Source organism: Alnus glutinosa, chromosome 7 (genome assembly GCF_958979055.1).
Source record: "Alnus glutinosa chromosome 7, dhAlnGlut1.1, whole genome shotgun sequence".
Classification (NCBI taxonomy): domain Eukaryota; kingdom Viridiplantae; phylum Streptophyta; class Magnoliopsida; order Fagales; family Betulaceae; genus Alnus; species Alnus glutinosa.
The window spans coordinates 4,184,600-4,207,664 of record NC_084892.1 but is presented as its reverse complement, the minus strand read 5'-3'; the positions used below and the strand labels follow the sequence as shown (position 1 = coordinate 4,207,664).

The window sequence follows — 23,065 nt, the reverse complement described above, 5'->3', positions numbered from 1 at the left end:
AAAAAAAATTATAACACTGTCTTTTTGCCTGTAACGCCCCAAATTTGAACCAGCAAATTTGTAAGCAAAAACTTTCGATTTGCACGTGACATTACTACATCAGAGATGAACTCTCGTAACGAATTTTTTTTTTTTTTTCTAAAGACTTAGGAATTGATAACACAACACATAAGAGCCGGCTGAATTACCTCAATATATTAATTAGACACATAGTTTTCTTTTACACGAAATAAATACTCTAAATACATCAAAACAAGTGCCACAAACGGCACATGCACATACATAAAAACCTACCGAAATACAAACGTCTTTCTAAACATGTTACATACAACAATGGTTGTAACACAATTAATTACAAATAAATATAACTGGCTACACAAATGTTAGCTTCAAATATTAAAGCTATCAAAAGTAATCCATAGATATCAAGATCAACGTATGAGTCCTAGCCAATCTGATCTCCTTCCTTCAGACCTGCATAATCATCTATGTGATAGTGGATATCACCACAATCCCTACTGTAATTGAGTGAGTCAACTGTTTCAATAATATAATAGTTACTGATTTATTTAGAAGCACATAATGCAATGATGTGATGACAATTTTATATGCAAATTTACTGGAGTCATAACCCCCTCACCATGTTTTATCAGTACTAGTAGCCACGACTTACTTTGTACGTTAGCAGCAACGACTTACCAACTTTTATTGTTTTTGGCACAGGCAACGACTTACTTGATCCATTAGTAGCATCGACTTTCCAACTTTTACTTATTATTGTTTTTGGCACAGGCAACAATGACTTACCCAGGCCATTGGCAGCAACGACTTTCCAACTTTATTATTAATATGTTTATTAGTCACAATAGCAAAATATGAAAGTTCCATTCACATGTATACAATTAAACAAATCTGCAATCATTATGTTATGGAAATCAGTATCATGCTCAATAAGTAATTTATACTTATTCCATTTTCTGCTTTCAGAGAATATCCACATAAGTGATCATTATAGTATATTTTTGTACATGTGATAATTAATTAGTACAAGTCGCTAAAAACCTATATTAACACTTTCATTACTTCTGACTTCTAAACAATTTAACATAGCTTCCTAATATTGCTTGGATATTATGACAGTATATAAAAATAGATAAGTTGCACATCCACATATTTTCACATGGGCATTATTAAGGCATTTATCTAGTTAATGCCTAAAATACTTATAAAGTAAAACATGCATTATAACAGCATTAGTATGCTAAAAGTGTAATACTTTTTGTATAAAAATGGACATAGTAACCCTATTAATATAAATAATGGGTATGATATTTTAAAAATAGACGGACAGCATAACGGCATAAATATAAATAATTATTTTTATCATTTTGTGAAATTTGGGCAGAATAACTGCATTAGTGTAACTAATGGTTAAAAACATTTTATAATTTTGGGCAGCGTAACGGCACTTTTATAAAATACCCCAAAATAATTTAGGCATCATAACGACGTATTTTGGTAAATAAATACACCACTTTAAAAATACACTTTAAGCATATATATTCAAACCTTTAAATAACCCAATAGCTTTAAAATTACAAAACTAAAACTAAAGTTTTTGGAGACTTACCAAATATCTCCAAAATGATATTGGGATATTTTTGAAAAGATTAAAGCTCAAAACAAGCTTCTGGCCAAGAGACACAGTGAGTGTGAGAGAGAGTTTGCTTTTTTTTTTTTTTTGTTTAAAAGAATAGTGTAGCTATGGCTGTCAATTTTGACACAACCCGACATGAACACGACACGAAATTAGCGAGTTTGGGTCTACCTTAAACGGGTTTAGGTCATAAACAGGTCAACCCGTTTATGACCCGTTTAACTCGGTTTAGCGGGTCACCCGCGGGTAACCCGCAAGACACGATTAACTTTTTTTAAAAAAAGAAAAAAAAGAAAAAAAGAAATGGGAATGGGATATAAAATTGTAGTGATATAAAATAAAATGGGGGTACAATTGCAATTTAAAAAAGAGTGAGGCTAATAATAACATAAGAGTCTAAGACCATGGCTTGGTCTTATCCACAGCCACGTGTGTGGCTGTGGATTGTTTTGGGAGATATTTTCTCCCCTTATTCCCTTAACCATTTAACCTAACGCCTCTTCCCTTTTCCTTTTATTTCTCTTTTCTTTTTTCCTTTTCTTGTCTCTTTCTACGTTCTTCCGTCGCGCACACACCAGATTGAGTGAGAGAGAACGGATCTGAGAGAGAGAGAGAGAGAGAGAGAGCTAATCCGTGAGAGAGACGCAGAAATTAATTAGAAGAAGAGAAGAGTATGGGTTTTCGGTGATGGATTTTCAGCAGAGATCAAGAAAGAAGAGGCCGGAGCTAGCTGAAGCCCTCCTGTCTCCAATGGCCGATCTATATAACCCTATTCAATTTTTTTTCTTTTTTCTTTTATAAGGGAAATATTTTCTTATTGATTTTCGTTGTTGCAGATTTGATATTTTTGTTTTTAATTTTATAGTTTTTTGTGAAGAACACTTCATTTTTAGTCATTTCATCGAAGATTTTGTGTTTCCTAATTTTTTTTTTCCCTCTCTATTGCAATATTGCTCTCTGTTTGGGGTTTCAGAAACAAAGGAAAAAAAAAGTGCTCGAGCTCAAGCTAGCTCGTTCATTTAAGAAATAGGTAACGAGTTCGAGTTGAGCCCGAACCTCATAAAAAAAATCGAGCAAGTCCAAAAAAGCTCGAACTCAGCTCGACTCAATTCATTTACAACCCTGTTCCCCTGCAAAAATGGTAGTCCAGTGGACTAGAAATTTTCTTTCTTTTTTTGCCATGAATGATGAAGTTGCAGTTCATTTGAGTCTTAGAATTCTAAACGAGTCGTGTCGACCCGATACAACCCATTATGCTAAACGGGTTTCACGGGTTGTGTCGGATGACCCGTGAAATTGCTGTGTCGTGTCGTGTCTGGAGCCTCGACCCCTTAAAATAAACAAGTCGTGTTTGGATCTAGCTTAAACAGGTCGCGTGTCTCCATGGGTCGTGTCGGGTACCCGTTTTGCCAGCCATAGGTGCAGCCGAGTGGGAAACAAAGTGAGTTTTCTATTTCTCCTTGAGCTGGCCGAGATAGAGAAGAAGAGAGGAAGAGAGGAAGAGAGTTGCTGCTATTTTAAGAAGAAACCACTGCTGCTGGCCGAGAGAAAGAGAAGGAAAGGAGAAGAGAGCTTTCTGTTTTACAAAGAAGAGTGAAATGAATGTGAGAGGCAACTTACATTTATAGAAGCTTGAAGGGCTAGGATTGCTCGGGCTAAAACTGATCAACAGTTGGGGAAGCTGCACCTGGGTACTGAGTCATCAGAGAATGATAAAAATCATATGGGTAATGATTATTATGCTAATATCTTTCATCTCCAAGAAACTAGTAGTTGAACTCTAACTTAAAGGAAACTAATCCTTTAACTTAGTTTGTTCTTGATTCTATTTAATTAGTTGGTTTTTGCCTCCACAATAGTTAAGAGCTGGAATTAAACAAACTGGGAATGTAATTGGAGAAGAAATATCAAGTGGATAATGATTATATGTGAAAATATCAGCAAATCGTGAGTTTTAACGGCTGTCCTGTTCTCTGCAATTCTATGTCGCTTGAGCGCCACATTCTGTGGATCGAACGCAATTGCGATCGAGCGCCATATTCTGTGGATTGAGAGCAACTACGATCAAGCGCCACATTCTGTGGATCGAGCGCAATCCTTAGACTAGCTATTTTTATTTCTAATATATTGCTTAATACATACTATTTAATATATATATATATATATATATATATATATATATATATATATATATATGGTTGCAATATAATTTTAAATGATCATTTTCTTGGGCGTTACATTGGCTCTTTAAATCTAAAGAGAAAATTTGACAAATGTTAAGTTTAACATTTGCTAAAGAGTACGTTATTTAAACATTTTTGTGGTTTTTGTTAAAAATGTAGAGAAACATTAAATATGAAGAGTTTATTGTGAGTGCTCTAAAATCATTCAATGCATTAAATTCAAGTCAAGCCAGACCTTTTGAAACATTCAATGCAAAAAATAATATTAAAAAGTTGAACATTCACTTTTTGGCTCTTTAGATTTAAATAGAGATTCTAATAGATGTTAAATTTTATTTTTGATAGAGAATTTGTTAAATGGTAGTTTTTGTGTTTTTTGTTAAAAATTTAAAGAAAAATCAAATTTAAAAAGCTCATTATTAGTGCTCTAATATTTGCTGCCTCTTTTTCTTTTGTGCAGCCACTGTGTCATGATGATGAGAGCTTTGCCTTGTTGAAATTCAAGGAAAGTTTTACTATCAATCAGTCTACATGTGATTTACTAAAATAGACATAAAAAAATTTTACGTGGTTCGATCTATAACTTACGTCCACAGATTAAAGCCCTAAAGATTACATTTTGCTCTTATTCAATTGACGATATTACAATACAAGAGCCTTTTATTTATAGAAGAATTGAGAAAAATAAATATGATAATCAAATCGTTACCATTAAATCTGATTACTATCAAATCTTATAATATAGGATAATCAAATATACTCTAACAAAGGAAACTTGTGCAGGATTTAGTTTATGTCCTGTAGTAAAAACTACCGCACATTTGTTGTTAAAGAAATCAAGGGTTCAGATTTAACCCAACATTTTTTAGCCAAATGTTGTCGTTAGCCATTCATCTCCTCAGTTTAAAACCCTTCTCTCCAATCCCACCTACATCAAATCTCCTATAAAAAATGGAGTAATGCTATAAGGAGGACTAGAGTCTTCATTATCATCCCAAATGTCTTGTGGCTTTAAAATCACCATTAAATTAAAATGTAATAATGATCATCTACCGGCTTGTTACATTTAAAAAAAAGAAAAAAGAAAAGTGGTGGCAATTGTCGTTGATCTGTCTACCGGTTTCATGATGTTGGTCATCAAAACCACTTGGCAACTCCTACGGTGGCACCTAGAACCGTCTCTTAGCCCTTGTGATGTCAACAAAATCAGTGGTGGCTACCACCAAGTAGGACTGTGCAAAAACTCGCGGACCCGCCCCGCCCCGTCCAAGCTGGTTTTCAGTGTTTTTTTTTTTACGGGTACGGGTTGAAATATGTATACTTATGATGGGCGGGTTGGGGTTTTAAAAAAACCCCGGGGACTTGCCTCACCCCGCCCTGCAGGAAGGAAAAAAAAAAAAAAACCCAAACCCTAGCGCCACATCGCACACCTCTTCATTCTTTTCATTTTTTCTCCTAGCGCCGCACACCTATTCTCTTCTTGACTCTTCTCTTCATTTTTATTTTCTCTCTCCTTGCACCAATCTTCATTGCAGCCCCCATGTAAGAGCAAATAACTTAGGTCCCTAGCGCAGCACACCTCTTCATTTTTTCCATTTTTTTCTCCTAGCGCCGCACACCTCTTCTCTTCTAGACTTTTTTCTTCATTTTTCTCCTCTCCCCTTGCACCAATCTTCATCTCTCCTTTCTTAAGTAGATTCTCTATTTGTTGGAAATTTGGTTTTCAAAAAAACCCGCCCCGCCCCGTTCGCCCTGCACCCCCCACCCTGCATCCCCACACGTACCCGCCCACACGGATTCACCCTATTTTATGCGGTTCACGGGTGAGAATTTCTCAATCCACAGGGTTGCAGGTAGGAAATCCGCCCCGTCCTATGCCCACCCCTACCGCCAAGCAACCACAACCCGTGGACCAACTCTAGCAACCTTTTTTTCGCTTTTTTTTTTTTTTTTTGTTCTTTTAGCTTTTCAAAAACACCTAATAGTTTTTGTTTTTCAAAATTTTACCGCACAAATATGTATCACACATATAAAACTTTTCTTCAAATGTGGCTCCATCTAAACAATTTTCATTTTTCAATTTTTTTTTTTTTTAAATACTCATTTGAAAAACTAAAACCAAAAACAATTATAAAAAAATTTACCAAACCAACCTGACACATTTTGTCATAACTCTTAAAAGAAATTTTATTCAACCAATGACAAGAAAAACAAGTCCATATCATATCATGCCTATATATATATATATATATATATATATATATAGGCTTCAGATCTAAATCTTAATATTACTATATATATTAATACAAATTAAATAAAGACTTACAATCATTAAGGAATAAGAGTTCTTAATTATTATAAATAAAGACATTCGATTACTAGAACAATAATTCCTTAAAATACCATAAACCAACTAAAACTCGTAAAAGAAATCATAAACCAGCTTAAACTAACAAAGAAACAAAGCATATATAATTTGGTTGCTGCCTCCATGCAAGTTCAAACTTTTCTACTCCCATAGTCCCATGCATCCATCCACGTGAATTACTTATTACGGAGCCTTGATGTCTTCTGCATCGAAAGATGAACTAAATTAAATTAAATTAAAAAATAAAAATAAAAATCAACATATATATATATATATATATATATATATATATATATAAACCAATTAACCACCAAAGATCCATCCTTATGATCACTGCTTACCTGGCAGATGGCTTCTTATAGATCATATATATCCTTGTAGAAGAACTCTTTAAAAGAATCCATGCATTGTGTTTGCAAACACAATGCTATGACGAGAGATCCTTCATCTGCAGGATCTCGCATGATAAACATCTTGCCATCAGAATGCAAGATACCTGGACCCACGTATACAGGCTTTCCCCATCCAAAATCTACATTATACAATGGCAAACTGATCCAGCTGCCCATATAAACATTGGGGTTCCCTAAGAAGGGTGCTTCTGTGTATCCCCTGATGTGGAAGTTTTTCCTCAGAGGACCAACATCTTTTTGACTTGCTATAAAATCAAGAGCGGATGTTATGTACTCATCTGTAACTGCCTCGATTGCTTCCCTCAGTTTCCCAGAAGCATAACTCAATGGCTTGGACAAGAGGTCAGCATAAAGACATGTCGATGTCAGCGCATCGAAGATTGCATTCCCGAAGTATCCTTGAGGTAGAGGTGGTTTGATCCGATTGCGGATGTCAGCTACGAGGAGAGCTCTTGTTGGTTGACAGTTATCGCCTGCACGTACCTTGCATGCACACCTCCAGATGTGGCCGGCGACAGCTTCGTATCTAGTATAGGGTCTTGCCGGCATTACCATGTTTTGATTGGCTTTCTTCTGTAGTTCCTCAACTTGCTCTTTGGTGACTTTCAATAAGGCAGCACTAGTTTCCTTCTTTTGTTCTGCTTTAGTGTCGGAGCAACCTATTAAGAGTGGTGGTTTTGTAAACGCTATATGATCAGAAAGTGGACGCACAGGCGGTGCTTGACGTGATCGCAACATGGTTCGATCGTGAAATGGCATCTCATCGCACCCCAGTTCCTCTCCACGAGCCAACTTAGCCCATGCGTTGGTGAAGTTCATTGCAGCCCGTCCATCAGCCATAATGTGTGATATGGCTGTTCCAACACAAAGGCCACCACAAGGAAATCTTGTTACTTGCACCAGAAACAAGGGCTGCTCCTCAATTGAAGTAGTAGTATAATCAATTCTGGGGAAAAGATGTTGGATTAACCCGTTGGGTGTAAAATCACCAAATTCATCCAGTTCTGCTTCAGAGTAAGCTTCCGACAGTTGCACTCCCATGGCGTTGCAATGAAGCTCTAGTCGGCCTCCTTCGATCCAGTGTAGCCGGCCAGCTAGTGGGTAGTAGTGAACCAATGCACGGCTTAAAGAATATTTCATTTTCTCAATTGAAAATGGTATGGTTTTGTTGTTGTTGGGTTTGTAAATGATGATGAGAGGCGCATGAGTCCACTGCATCGCTTGGTCGATCTCCGATAACGGTAATAGGCCATTTGGGGTTGCTTCGCTTGGAACGATTAGGGAAGTAGACTTGAAGGTTATCATTTTTGGTTCAGACTTCAGTATATGGATTTCTATGCTTTTAACCTGCGTGCATGTGGTTGTTGTTTCTTATATTCAGCTCTAAAGATAAGGATATATATATAGAGTTGCAAGAGGATAGAGAGTACTACCTAGGGTTCGTGTGAGTAAATTTTTTAGACGGTGTTTTTTTTTTTTTTTTTTTTTTATCATAAAAAAGTGTTTTTACGTGACATAAAGGCGAAAAAAGTTTTTAAGTAATTTGTATTTGAATTTGTTTGTTAATGTTTTTTCCAAAAAGCGATGCTAAGTGAGGAGTACGTACTTGCAGGGTTCAAACTGTCACAATTTGATAACTTGTAGGGTTCTAGTGTCATTTTTAAAATTTGAAGGTTAAAGTATCAAAGTAGTTATTTTTCCCAACTATCATAACGTGCCAAAATTATTGTAGATCACAATCTGTGGGTGAAAATAAATGCATGACTGTACCATCTGTGCCTCTCAAATAATGCACAACCCTTGGGTCCCAGTTGATGGTATGTGCTACGTCACACTGATTGCTATTGACAGAAATTTCTTACAAATGTATCGGTTTGTAAGAAATTTCATACAAGCTATATTTAAAATTGACATTGAAAAAAATAAGACTCCTACTAGTGTGTATGTGATCAACTAATCATCCAAAATATAAAATGCGGAATGTAAAGAGCACATATATTTTGGTGATGAAGTGAAAACTTTTTGTACCAAAAAGAAAAATCACTCTGGGGCAATCAAACCCAGAAAATTCACTATTCAGAAGAAAAAGCTAGTTATGAAGCAATCGTACTCACATACCCCTGATGCAGTAGTTGTACCTTGAGCTCTAATATGTACCTATACGTGAGTGCCTCCCAACTAGACCGCATGTATGAAGGATTCTTTAATGGACTCATTTAGCTTAAGGCTCCTCCCTAAGCTTGACTTCAATAGTTGATCAAATCACACATAATACTCTAAGAGAGCTAGCACATCTAACAATATCTGCATAAACACCCTCTCTTAGTACACTGGAATTCAATACAGAATTCTTACAATATAACAGCCTAGGAGCCCCTTTAAGTAAGTTCTAAAAAACCTAATTTGACACAAACTCGGATTTTCCTAAGCGGCGTCCGGACGGTAAGTAGCAATTTTTCATAAGTTGCTAATGCGCGTCCAGACGATTTGCCCTAGCGTCCGGACAATTGTGTAGAACATCTCCACCGTTCACAGCTACAGCATTTGCGTCCTGACACTTGTGCAGACATGTGCTCTCTGTGGGTCAAGTGCTCTAAGTCGTCCAGACGGCTGTGCGAATATCAAGTCTTTGTGGTTTGCGTTTGCTACACTATCAAACAAGATGTTACACTGACTGGCGTTCGGGTGCTTACAACATGCATGCATGCATTTTATGTACTATATGCATGCACAAGAATATATACATTATTCAAAAACATGAATATAGTTAAAAGTCAAATATTGCTAACATAGCAATTTAAATTTCTTACCTAGCTAGATGGAAATACTGTGGTGGCAGGAATGCGGAGGAGTGCTGGTGGTAGTGGTGGCGGGAGCGACACCAACAAGGGAGCAAGCTGGCCGGAGAGAGAGAGAGAGAGAGTAGAGTACGTGAGAGAGAGTGATCGAAAAGAGTAATGGAAAGGTGACGAGCGGGACAGGTGAAATGTCCCTTGCGGCACGCCAAACTAGACAAGTGTTTTGACGTATCAATTTGGAACGTCAAAACTTATTGACGTGTCAAATTGGCACGTCAAAAATTTGTCGACGTGTCAAATTGGCACGTCAAAATTTTGTTGACGTGTCATTTTGGCACCTTTATTGACGTGTGATAAATTGACACGTCACTAAACAATTTAATTTCAATATATATATATATTAGTGTATATTAATTATACTATTAACTAGTTAGTCAAAATACTAACATATTGAAATTTGAATAGTTAGTATATAACTATATTAACTAACATTTTTAATAGTTAGTATATAACTACATAAACATTTACATAAACATAATATATGACACATCATACATTGTTATATTATTACTATTGTATAATAATATATATACTAGTACTCACATATTAACTAGTTACCTTATATAACTATATACATATTATATAACATGTGGTTGCTTGTAGTATATACTATACTATATAATGTGCATGCTTACTTATTATATATTTAGGAATAAATATATTTTAGCTCCCCAAACTACCACCCTTTCTCTGGATGGCCCCTCAAACTACCAATGCTTAGATTCTGGCCCCCCAAACTACCACTTTCTGATTTTTTGGCCCCATCCGTCCATCTATGCCATTAATTCTAAACAGAATTTCGAAAATACCCCTCCTACACTTTGAAATTTCCACGGTTAAGAGAATGAGTATTTTCGAATTTTTGACTAATTTTTATTAGAATTGACGGAATAAATAGACAGATGTGGCCAAAAAATCAGAAAGTAATAGTTTGAGGGGCCAGAATCTAAACATTGGTAGTTTGGGAGGTCATCCAGAGAAAGGGTGGTACTTTGGGGGCTAAAATATATTTAACCCATATATTTATTCTGTTATACTTATGCTACATTTATATAATAACACATGGTTACTTATAGTTAATGTATACTATATTATATAATATGCTTACACTATAAATAATTGCAAGTATATTAATTATATATTAGTACTTAAACCAAAATATATGACTACATTTAAAGCCCTAAAAATTCAATTTATAAAATAACTAATTAAAATAATCATTATATATATATATATAGAGAGAGAGAGAGAGAGAGAGAGAGAGAACAAAAAAAAAAAAAAATCCCCCAAACTACAATTAATGATATAATTATACACTATATAGGATATACCAATTAAATTTTGTTACCTAATATTTTTTTTTTAAACACATAATTAATATTATTAATTAATTAATTTTTGACGTATGAAATAAACAACACGTAAATAATTTTTGGCTTGCCAAATTAAATTTTTAAATTTGATAACTTGTAGGGTTCGATATCATTTTTAAATTTTGAAGTTTAATTAAAATATCAAAGTAGTTATTTTTCCCAACTACCATAACGTTCCAAAATTAATGTAGATCGCTATCTCTGTGTGTGTGTCAAAATAAATGCACGACGTATCGCACTGATTCCTATTAATTGCCGCACTGATAAGGTAATGGAAATATTCGAATACATGGTATATAATTAATGGAAATATTCGTATTACAAAGACCGTACCCCACTTTCTAAAATTAAATATTCTTTTTTATTAGCTTCCGGCCAACGATTGGTCTATATCCCGGTGGGTACGTACTTGCCCTGGCAAACATTTTCCCTCTCATGGGCACCCACCTAGCTGTACTTAACTTAATTCTACACCCACCCACGGTACCCACCAGCTCGATCTTCTTCAAAATTCAATTTTTTATTAATTATTATTTTCTCTCCGATCCTATCAAAATTGCAACTTCTTAATAAAATCCCCAGGCCACAAGCCATGCAGCTAGCGACGTGGTAGATTTTCGTCGTTTCAATGCCTTGGACGAAGTTTTTGAAAATGACTCCCTTTTCTGCCTTTCCCACACAAAAATGCCGCATATATTTCTTCTTTCTTCCACACAAGATAGTATTTCCATGATACAAATGCAGCCACGTAGATATATTAACATGAGGGCAGAGCCGGCATTTGAGATTTTGGAAGTAAAATTGAAAATAATAATAATAATAATAGGGGGCAAAATTTAAAAAATTAAAAATTAAAAATTTGGAGGTAAATTTTTTTTTTTTTTTTTGAAAACTTTCGGGCTTGGGGGGCTAGCTAGCTCCACCCCTTATTAACATCATTTTTCTAATTTTTTTTTTTTTTTTAATTACAACCCTTATGATATAACATGACAATTCACATCGCACTTATCACCTTAATTACAAATTAACATATATTTACGTGACGCCGTTACATCAGTTACAAAAATACAAAATCAGCAAATACAGTCAGTCTCACATGAACGGAAAGGGAAAATACTCCCCTTTATCCCCCTTTAGAAGCATTCCCAACGACTCCCATCATCTCCTCGCTATGGTTAAGAAGGGGAAAATATTCCCCTTTATAATCCTCTTAGGCTCTTACCCCTTTGAATAATAATTTTTCTTTAAAAAAAAAAGAGAAAAAAAAAAAGAGAAAAAAAAAAAAGAAAAAGAAAAAAGGCGTGGCGTATCGATGGAATAGGAAGAAGATTGCTTAATGAGCTCTTTGTTGATGATTATTTTAAGCTTAGTTTCAAGAAGAGAAGTAGCTAGGGTTTGACAATAATTTTCTTCTCTTTTCTCTCATGAACATCAAATTAACGTGAGGAAACTTAATTAATGTGTTGTAGTTTTTTTATTGGTTTAAATATAATTCTAAGTTTTTTAAGGAAAAAGAAAAAAGAAAAAGATTAAATTAAATTTTTATCATTATGCTGTAGTTTTTTTCTTCTTTTTTTTTTTTTCTATTTAAAAAGCATTTCATCTAGCCATGCGATGTTCACTCTTTTTTGGTCAGAAAATATTCTTGTTGTGAAGGATTATTTGCAAGTATGAGTAAAAAAAAGTTCTTTTTTTAATTTAATAAAGTCTAGATCGAGTGTAATTATCATTTTGTTGTAGGACATGAGGCAGAGAAAATGAAGAAAAGAGTTTAATTATTTTCTCGATCCTGAGACTGGGCACTACAAAGGAAATAGTAGGGTTGATTGAATAGTGAATTAATTAAGAAAAGTTATCCATAAACTGTTTGTAATCCTAAGCAGCACCAAGAAAGGTATGTGAATTAATTGATCCTCTAATCCCAAATAAAGCCAAGTGCATCACCAATATTTTACAAGTAGTTTTTCACTTTAAGTACATCCTAATTCCTGCAGTTATGTCACTTCGCCTTCAAAAACATAATTAACGATCACCCATCATCCATCCAGTTAAGCTGATTTCTGTACTAAAATAATACTTAGCAAAAAGATTGTCACTTTCCAATGTGCCTTTACACGTCGATCCCACGTTGTGATGCCAATTAGTCACTACTTTTAATCATTACCTTGTCAATGCGGAAAAGCAATATAGACAAATATTTTAATTATGAAGTGAAAAAATTTTGTACCAAAGAAAAAAATTACTTCGGACAGTTGATCAAACCTAGAAAATTCATTATCCAAAAGAAAAAGTTAGTTATAAGATAGTAGTGCTCACAAACCCTTTTGTAGTAGTCGTACATTAAACTCTGACACATACCTATACGTGAACGTCTATCAACTAGACCTCATGTCTAAATAGTTCTTCAATAAATCTCTTTAACTTAGAGCTGCTCTCTAAGTTAGACTTCAAACGGTTGAACAATAGAACACCAAATAAAACTCTAAAAGAGTTAAGAGTATAACTAATAATTTCTACATACACACCATCTCTTAGCACAATGAGAATTCTTTTATGGAATCCTTAAAATTACACAGCATATGAACCTCTTTAAATAGACTTTAGAAATTCTAATTCTACTCAAACTCGAATTTGCATAGGTGGCGTCTGGACTTGGCTTCTGGCGTTCGGACCTACAACTAAAACTTTGAGTAAATACTGATCGAAGCGCGTCCAGACTTGCAACCCTAGCATTTGGATGGTTGCATAAAGTACCTCCACTATCCGCAGTCATCGCATCAACGTCCAAACCTTCTTGCAAATGGGTGCTCTCTGTGGCTCACGTCTACTGAGCCATCCGAACTTTTTGAAGACGGATGCTCTCCGCGGCTCGCGTTCGCTGAACCGTTCAGACCTTAATAGGACTCTGAGTTTCTGAGCTAGGCATCCGAACGGACTATAGGGAAAACCGACTTTCTAAGCTGTATAAGTTTCCGAAAATATTTCCTTCAACAGGAAATTGCCTTCTTAGGGATATTCTGTGCAGATACTTCCTTGTTCAGCTCTTTCCCTATTAGAATTAATATTCTGTAATAATTCTTCTGGAATTACAGTGTCCCTGTTATGGAAGTCCCTAATATGGAAGCGTTTTTGTCAACCATAATATAGCCAATTAAAATAAACCAACAAAAATGTTACACTTCCTAAAATTTATCTCTCAAATTTGCTCTTCAAATGATGTGTCACAATCCTATGAGATGGTGACACATTTCTCAAAATAATAAATTACATAATATTGTGACACATCATTTAGAGAGCAAATTTGACAAAGAATTTTTTAAAAAGTGTAGCATTTCTCATTGCCTTTTAACTAAAGACCAAGTGTGACCGACACTGGGAGGTGGTGGGATCCATCGGTGTTGTAAACCTTACCATGAGATGACTTGACCAGAAATGGCCCACCATCTTTGTTTGCCTTCATGCGCTTTCATGTTTTATTGTCGATGTTTTGCCTTATAATATAAGAGCAATAGCAGCATTTTTCTAAATCTCATTTACTTCTCTACATGTAAGGAAAACTCCTAAAAAAATTATTTGAATTAGATTTTTTTGTCGTTCCCTAAACTAAAAAATATCAAGAGAACCAAAAGTTGTATCCTACATCTAGGAAAACAGAAATGATTCCCTTAGCATTATTTTAATATAAAAAAACTTTATCTTTCCTCTCACATTCCTTTAGTATTTATTTAAAACAATTTTTAAATAGTTTATCTTTTTTCTCTTTTTCTCTTAACATTTAATTACATAATATTTAAATGGTATAGGGAAATGGTAAGAGAATCTATTGTTGAGTACATTTAAATAGGGAAACAAATTAAAAGTGGTTTAGTTCTCTAAATTGATGAAAAGTTTAAGAGAAGTTGCTCCTAGTGCTGCTCTAAGAGCATTCACAATGAGCTCTTTAATTTATCTTCTTTTTTAAAAAAAAAAAAAAAATTAACTCTAAAAATATACTTTTATTGATTTAGCTAGTCACTAAAAATGAAGCAATTAAATAACAAACTCTCTAAATGTTTCTATACTTTAAATAAATACTATTTTTTATTAATAAAGTTAACTACTAAAAGTATTTAATGCATTAAATTCAAGTAAAGTCAAACTTTTTAAAACATTCAATGCAAAAAATAATATTAATAAACTTTAACATTTACTTTTTGATTTTTTAGATTTAAATAGAGATTCTGATAAATGTGTTAAATTTAACTTTTGATATAGAATTTTTTAAACGGTAATTTTTGTATGTTTTGCTAAAATTTTAGAGAAAAATCAAATTTAAAGGGCTCGGTATCAGTGCTCTAATATTTGCTGCCTCTTTTTCTTTTGTGCAGCCACTGTGACATGTTGATTATAGCTTTGCCTCGTTGAAATTCAATGAAAGTTTTACTATCAATCAGTCTGCATGTGATTTACTAAAATAGACATTAAAAAAAAAAAAAAAAAAAAAAAAACGTAGTTCACTCTATAACTTATGTCCGCATATTAAAGCCCTAAATACTATATTTTGCTCTTATTCAATTGACGATATTACAATACAAGAGACTTTTATTTATAGAAGAATTGAGATAAATTAAATAAGTATAATAATCAAATCATTACTATCAAATTTGATTACAATCAAATCTCATAATATAGGATAATCAAATATACTCTAACAAATGAAACTTGTGCAGGATTCAGCTTATGTGGGGTAGTTTTTACTACTGTACATTCACTGTTAAAGAAATCAAGGGCTCAGATTTAACCCAACATTTTTTAGCCAAACGTTGTCGTTAGCCATTCGTCTCCTCAGTTTAAGACCCTTCTCAGCAATCCCGCCTACATCAATTCTCCTATAAAAACTGGATCATTAATGCTATAAAAAGGATTAGAGTCTTCATTGTCTTTCCAAATGTCATGTATCTTTAAAATTATCATTGGATCAAAATACAATAATGATTATCTCGAATTCAATGATGATTTTAAAAACCACGTAACATTTGAGAGGACACGTGAAGACTCTAATCCTCCTTATAAAATTACTCTAAAAACTGTTAACCAACTTACCACTTCTCACTGAATCGCATTTGGAAGCAATTCAAAAGTAGTGTTCGCATATGTATGCAGCAATTTCGAACTCAAGTATAACTACGAACCTATTAATTAACACAACGATCGATGATGGTATTTGTAAAGCATGGACAAGTTCTTGTTGACATGAGTACTCATTCTGGTAATGAACGGTTGAGATTGAGAGAATTGCAGGAGATTTCAATTGAAAAAATTCTCGCTTTGGCTGTTTGGCAATTGGAGTTTTCGTATACAATTTCCAAGACCATAGTGGCATTGTGTACATGATAAAATAAAAAATTGTCAACCAAAATGGCAGAAGGCAGCAAATGAGCATAATTTTAATTTTCATCTATGAGCACTTGCCACCAAATATCCATTATGATTAGATACCGAGTAAAGCTACACTTCTCATGCGCCGTCGCTTGTCCTTCGTGCTACTGCTAGAAGCTCTTTTAGTGGTTTCCATCCATCCTATTTTCTGTTCAAGCTGCTGCTCGGTGAGCTTTTTTACCGCTTTTTATTTATTTTTCATGTAATTTTATTTTTCTTGTGTTTAGCAGCTCTTTTTGTATTCTCTGCTTGTTTATTTTGTGGGTTGTTGTCTCCCTATTCTTTGACAGCTTGATCTTACCTCGAAGACTTTTATGACTGAATTTGAGTTGGTTACCCTCTTTCCTGCAGTCTTTACATCGGACTACAACAGTGCTTATCTAACTTCAGCCTCTTTTCGGTAGTTATTGCTGGTTTCAAGTAGGGGTTTAGATAAGTTCCCCTTAATCTGTGTCATTTTCGCTTCTGTAACCACTTTCTACGGCCTCTTGTGAAGATCGAGTCACTTGTTTGATCCATTTCCTACATTTTGTAATTATTTTTGCACTATTTTAGTTTGTGTTGGGTTTGTTGATGGAGGCCCACCCCATTTTCATTTTTAGGATCATCCACTTCTTTCTTTTGGATCAGGAGTGAGAAGAATCCTCCCGTGTAATTATTTCATTACCATTTCCTACATTTTGTAATTATTTCCGCACTATTTTAGTTTGTGTTGGGTTTGTTGATGGAGAGCCCACCCCATTTTCATTTTTAGGATCATTCACTTCTTTCTTTTGGATCAGGCCTGTAATCATTTCCTTATTCAATTAGAATATATATATATATATATATATATATATATATATAGCACTTCACACCCATTTTATCACTACACACACTTGCTATGTGGAATGAGCTAAATGGAAGTAGAAAGTTATATTTTTTTTTAAGTGGCCATTCAACTTATGCCAAGTAAACCTTTGTGTGCATGGTATGATAATGTATGATACGATAAAATTAGTGTGAACAATAGAATTATTTTTACATACTTGCTTAATTAGTCTAACATCCGAAGAGGAAGAATTAAAGGACAAGAACACTGTTACGCTGACATGCTTTCCTTCTACAGGAAGCATTCAGAATTTCAAAGATTACTTGGAGGTATGTGTACAGGCCAAAAAGATTAATAATAAAACACAAGCTATATACCCTAGCTGAAAGGCTAGTATATAATTCATGGACTCGGACAATATGGTAGGAAGCTACTAAGCCAAGAATGGTTCCAAAATTTCACTAAAATATCGACAATTTGTCTCCATGAGTTTTTACTCTTTCACTACTTCTATAATAAGGAATATTTCATTGTTAGGGACCAAAGACAAGCAGGTAAATCCAATAAGGCAACATCCTCGGCAGAAATCTTCATATCAACAATATGTAGTCAACCATTGTCCAGAAACAAAGCAACAACTACATGAAAATTTAAGCTATCCCAAGGTGAATCACTCCGAAGTGGCAAGAGCTGAATGCAGTACATCTTCAAGATACTTCTCTGCAGCAGCATACTGCCTTTTTTTGTCCTCGATTGCCAGAGCAGCCAAAGCTTTATCCTGAATGAAGAATAATAAAAAAAAAAAAAAATTAACAATTTGCAAAAGAAACCCAACACATGACTATGGTTCTTTGTTACTGAATAAGAGACTTACCGGTGGCAAATCTTGGTAGCTCCTCAAGGTATCAAGTATGGGCTTTGTTTTCTTCTCTAAATCCTTCCTGTGCTCAGCCATTTCAACCAACATCCCATGGCTAATTTCTGGGCTGTAGCCCACTCGATTGAGTACTGCCTGTCCCAAAAAGTTTTGTACGAGTCACACACAGAATAACTTTGAATAAGAAAAATGTGGATTAGACCAGATAATAGCATCCTCTAAATATGCAAACAAATCTTCTTTCAAAAGAAACAAATTACTGGATGAAAAAGTTCGTCTTAAGCCTTTAATCCAAATTCGCTTATTTGCTTCACATCCCCAAGAGCTCACATAGAGGCACCAAACCCTAGCATTCACATTCCACTGAAGTTTCAAAACCAAACTTCAAATCAAAGCTATTAAGAATATACCGAACACCCATCTCCGCATGGATATATTTCAATAGAGTTCACACGCATAACCTTCTTCCTTGACGGTTCTGCACTGAGCCAACATACTTCATTTGACCCAAGTACTAACTAAGAGAACCGACACCATTTCCAAAAGAACATACAAAGGATGTCAACATCATATGTATAGTGAAAAATGTTGGAATCAGAATACAAGCACTCAAACACACAGACACACACACACAATCTCTAAATATTAGCCACTTCTAACACAGCCTCCATTCTAGGGACTGATGAATTTGTAACCAGCATATCACAGAAGCTACTTCCTTTCTTTTTTTGTTTTTTTAATAAGCACGTCATAAACAAAACATTGCTCTTAACGGAAGGCCTGAGAAACGCAATGGCAGCCCATTTTTGCATCCCCAATGTCTGCAAAACAAGCAAGGCCGATAGGCTCTCCATATGAACAAATCATACCTAATTATTGAATACAGTCCTAGGCTATTTCAGAATCATCAACATAGAAGAGGATAAGGGGCCCAGGGCAGTAGAGGGCTGGATAAGCTTAAAAAGGAACTCTGTTTTAGTAACTCACTTTTTACCCTAATTTCTTATGTAGCTATGCTCTCTACACCCAACCGCAAGTCTATTCAAGTAGAAAGATGAATAAATTTTTTTGATAAGTAAAGTAGACTTATCAAATTTAGAAGTGATAATCGACAAAGTTCCCAGCTTTTCATCATATTATGCAAATTTAGAAGTGAGTCACTAAAATCTAGGACTGACAAGACCTTTCCCAGATAAACGAAACAGAGACAGACGGAGAGAGAAAAAGAGAAGAAAGGAGAGAACAAGTCTGATATTATGCAAATTTATCCCAATTAGTGGCTGAATCCAGAAGAACCAACCACCTGCTTTAATGCAACAGATTTAGTTTTACGATATCAACCAAACAATCATATGGAGACCAAAGCATAGTTTCAATCCAACAACAAATGGGCCTGTCTGTCACAATGGTGTAAGCTAGTTTAACCACTCCCTTGCCACGAAATTATATTCAGTTTCACCAAAAGAAAAGAAAATTGAAATTAAATTCAGTCATAATGGTGTCCTTTATGTTATTTTATTTTTTGACTTGTTGCGTTTCTGTTTATATTATACAATCCATATAGGCTTCACTTGAAACTCTACATATTGTTAATGCACAATAACCATTAAGACATTCACATTTTTTAAAATATTTATGAAACCCAATGTCACCTAGATAGTGACTATACAGAGATCAAAGGATCAAATACCTTGTAATTGGCACATTGTTGCAAGTATTGCCGCTCCTTCGCAGCCATAACTTGCAAGTTTGTCTTCCAATTTTCCATTTGAGCCTCACATGGAGGTACATCATCTTCTAGCTGTGCAAGGGTTCTAGCAAGATGGTTTTTAATAATGAAACAAACAATCAAAATCACTTTCACAAATTGAAAACAGTTCTCTAAATACCACATATGAATTTAACAATGAAAGAACAGCACTAGCAATGTGTTCAAAAGTAAACCAAATTTTCCATCTCCATTAAAATTTGTACCTTTTCAGATAGGTTAGTCTGGCTATTGCCTTTCGGGTATAATCAAGAAGAATCTTGGACTCCTTTTGCACTTTAGCCCTCTTCTCCTCCACACCAGTCTTCCTTAAGGAAATATCCCCCATGGCTACAAGAAAGCTAAGAAATGCATTCATCCGTTAGTCCCCAAAATCTAAATGCAATGACCAAAGCAAACCAGCAGATAAGGGGACAAAACCCACCTACTTAGTTCCGTGTCTCTTATGTTCAATAAATTTGCCACATTCGCAAGAACCTGCGCCGACCCAACCACATTTGACGGCAAACTGTCCTGTGCCAGCCCCACACTCTCCAATATTTCCCTAATCCTTGCAGCTACAACAACCCCATCACAAAGACATAGACTTCATCAGACTAGACATCCCCTCCGTATTACAACTTTTCTACAATGCCTATCCAATTGTCATCACGCCAAACATTAACTTGACTCAACGATCGTAAACCAATGTAGCAAACATTTCACACCATGACATATACTCACATCAATTTGTAACAACATTGCATAGCAGATTTTAGAGTACATTAACAACAAAACTTGGTTCATCCACTATTTCAACAAAACAACAGAAACCCAATATAGCAAATCATCAATCATTCCTAAGAATCGCATAACAGACACACACACAAGTGAAAGAGTGGGACCTTGGGAGCGGTACTCGGCGGCTTTTCGGCGGAAATCCTTGGCGAGAATGTCGGCCGATTTTTCCTTGGCTTCGGAGATGGTGAGGACATTGTGCAAATACGCGACGCTTCTCGGGGTGTACTCGAAATCGGGGACCTCTTTGCCGGCATCGCCGAATCGGGCGGCCAGCCATTTCTGAACTTCCGAAATCCGTGACGCATCGGAACCACTCTTCGATTCACTCACCGAAGGATCGCTCATCTTTTCTCGCTTTTCTTTTTCTTTGTTTTCTTTTTTTTTCCCTAATATTTTTCAAATCAATTTAAAAATCCTAAGAGAGAAGAGAAGAGTACCTTTCTCTGTTGGAGGTAGTGGAGGTGCCGGTTGAGTCGACTCGGTTGGTCGTAGTCAGTCCACTTTCGAGTTTGGTGTATATGATCTGAACGCAACTCAGTTTGAAACTTTTCTTCTACTCTACTCTTACCGGGTTTATAACTTTCCGGAGTTCAAAAATTTCATATCGGCTCCGTTTTAACCGAGGATAAGAAGATGGTCATTTATCATTGAGATATGATTTTTTTTTTTTTTTTTTTATAATAAAGAATAATGATAAAGAGATACGACATTTTGTCACCCAAAAACATAAATTAACAGTCGATTTTAGAATATCCTATTGAATTTTCAAGTGTAGTAAAGTAATTCATCAAACTACCATAATGTGCCAAAAAAGTTACGTTTTTTATGATATTCTTATAATATTCTTGTCATATGTCATATTTTTTATTAAACAAATAATAAAATTGATTTTTTTAAAAAAAATAAATAAATTTAAAAATCAAGAAATATATATATAAAAAAAAAATTAAAAAAAAAATAATCAGAAGGAGTGGCTCCCATTTTGGCCAATGGGAGCGGCTGAGCTACCCATGACCAATCTATAAGTGGCCGAACCAACTTGGGGGTGGCACTTTTGGCCTGGGGTTGGCTAGTCACCCCTGTTGGTCGAAATGGGGATGGCCTCTTCCAAAGGAGCCACTCCTTCTGATTTTTATTTTTGTTTTTTTAAATTTTTTTTTCTCTATTTTTAAATTTAATTTAATTTTTTATTTTTTAATAAAAATATGACATGTGGTAAGGGTATTATAGGAATATAACTACGAAAGTGATCTCTTTGGCACACTTTCGTAGTTTGATAAATCAATTTAACACACTTGAAAATTCATGGAATTATGCATTTCAAAAAAAAAAAAATTCAAGGAATTATTCTAAAATCGATTGATAATTTATAGGGCTTTTTTATATTTTTTTTCATATATATATATATATATATATATATATATATATATATATATATATATTATGTCAGTATAGCATACACTAACATATTTGGACTTACTTTTCTTCTCAATTTTTTTGGTAAGAGTTTTTTTTTTTTAAAATTGAATTAGAAGAATTTTATCCAACCAAGTTTATAAAATTGATATGTTTCCCTTAACATATATAGAAAACACTTCTTTCTTTTTTTTCTTTTTAATAGCATATGACTTTCTTAATAAAATTTCTTTGGACTTTGTTAATGTTATTAAAAAAAAGCATTTATTTTTCACATTCTTAAAAAACATATGGCAATTTTATAAACTGGATTCTCCAATCCAACTTGGAGGAAAATTCTATCCAACATATTTTAGTGACGTATTATCTTAGTATTTTGTTATTAAATAATATTTTAGTGTATGTATATAATACTATATAGGTATAAATATATTAACATATCTTATCTAAATATATATATACGAACCGAGTCGGGTTTGTATTACACCAAACCAAGCCAAATTTATCCAAGTTAGGCTTGTTTAATATTTGAGCAATAATTTTTTTATTTTTTGTTTTTTTGTATATACATGAAAAATAACTACAGATAACAGAAATAAAAATTACAACAAACTAGGATTAGGCACCTCAACAAGAAATACCTAAGAAGTAAGAACGAAAGTATGCGGATGCAATGTGTGATGACGCGAGCTTATTGAATTTTGGCACTGATGCCAGAAATCTGAGCCACCAAAAAAGGTGGTTAAAATTGTGTGAAGAGTCCAGAGGACCCAAACACAGTTACAGAAGAAACAAAGAAGATGCAAAAAAAAAACAAAGCCTAGAAATACAAAAGTGGAAAAACAACCGCAACACGTGTTTGGCTCAAAGGATTTATCAGAGGTTGGAGAGAGAACAAAGGTTTTTTGCCAATACCTGAATCTTACCTTTTTCTATTCAAGCTTAAGTCATTTATTAAACAAACCAAACTCAAACTCAAGTAAAGCTTATACAAACTAAACTCAACCTGTTCATAAACAACTCTGTCAATTTACAGTCCTACTATCCAATAATGATAAATAACTCGTGAATGCACTAGTAATTTGACGCTGCTTTAAACTAGAACAACTTGTTGGAGCAAGACCATGACCCAGATCAGGTCAT

The 23,065-nt window shown here is 34.5% G+C and overlaps 2 protein-coding genes across 5 annotated transcripts in view; both read right to left on the bottom strand.

The window, feature by feature from the left end:
- The window catches only part of LOC133874012 (AUGMIN subunit 1), a 34,163-nt gene extending 13,057 nt beyond the window's left edge, over nucleotides 1–21,106 (bottom strand). Inside the window, exons 1-6 of one of the 3 annotated variants that reach the window (XM_062311839.1) lie at nucleotides 20,611–21,093; nucleotides 20,151–20,283; nucleotides 19,933–20,067; nucleotides 19,649–19,772; nucleotides 17,956–18,093; nucleotides 17,527–17,859 (exon numbers count right to left, since the gene is read on the bottom strand). In XM_062311839.1, coding sequence (XP_062167823.1) covers nucleotides 17,752–17,859; nucleotides 17,956–18,093; nucleotides 19,649–19,772; nucleotides 19,933–20,067; nucleotides 20,151–20,283; nucleotides 20,611–20,851 — 879 coding nt within the window. In that variant the 5' untranslated portion in view covers nucleotides 20,852–21,093 and the 3' untranslated portion in view covers nucleotides 17,527–17,751. Of the gene's footprint in view, nucleotides 1–17,526; nucleotides 17,860–17,955; nucleotides 18,094–19,648; nucleotides 19,773–19,932; nucleotides 20,068–20,150; nucleotides 20,284–20,610 lie in introns of those variants that run through there. The other 2 variants (XM_062311837.1, XM_062311840.1) reach the window with 2 other exon arrangements.
- Nucleotides 6,191–7,980, bottom strand: LOC133873934 (hydroxycinnamoyl-CoA:piscidic acid hydroxycinnamoyltransferase-like). 2 transcript variants are annotated; one of them, XM_062311738.1, is made up of 2 exons: nucleotides 6,550–7,980; nucleotides 6,191–6,411 (listed from the first exon to the last, which is right to left on the bottom strand). In XM_062311738.1, the coding sequence occupies exon 1, from the start codon at nucleotides 7,924–7,926 to the stop codon at nucleotides 6,565–6,567; it is 1,362 nt and encodes a 453-aa protein (XP_062167722.1). In that variant the 5' UTR covers nucleotides 7,927–7,980; the 3' UTR covers nucleotides 6,191–6,411; nucleotides 6,550–6,564. The 2 variants fall into 2 exon arrangements, with proteins under 2 accessions (XP_062167722.1, XP_062167723.1); XM_062311739.1 differs by having other exon boundaries at nucleotides 6,191–6,408.
- Nucleotides 21,107–23,065: the final 1,959 nt, after the last annotated feature.

Coding starts and splice junctions, on each gene's coding strand:
- LOC133873934 (XM_062311738.1), bottom strand. CDS start 7,926: ATGATAACCTTCAAGTCTACTTCCCTAATCGTTCCAAGCGAAGCAACC.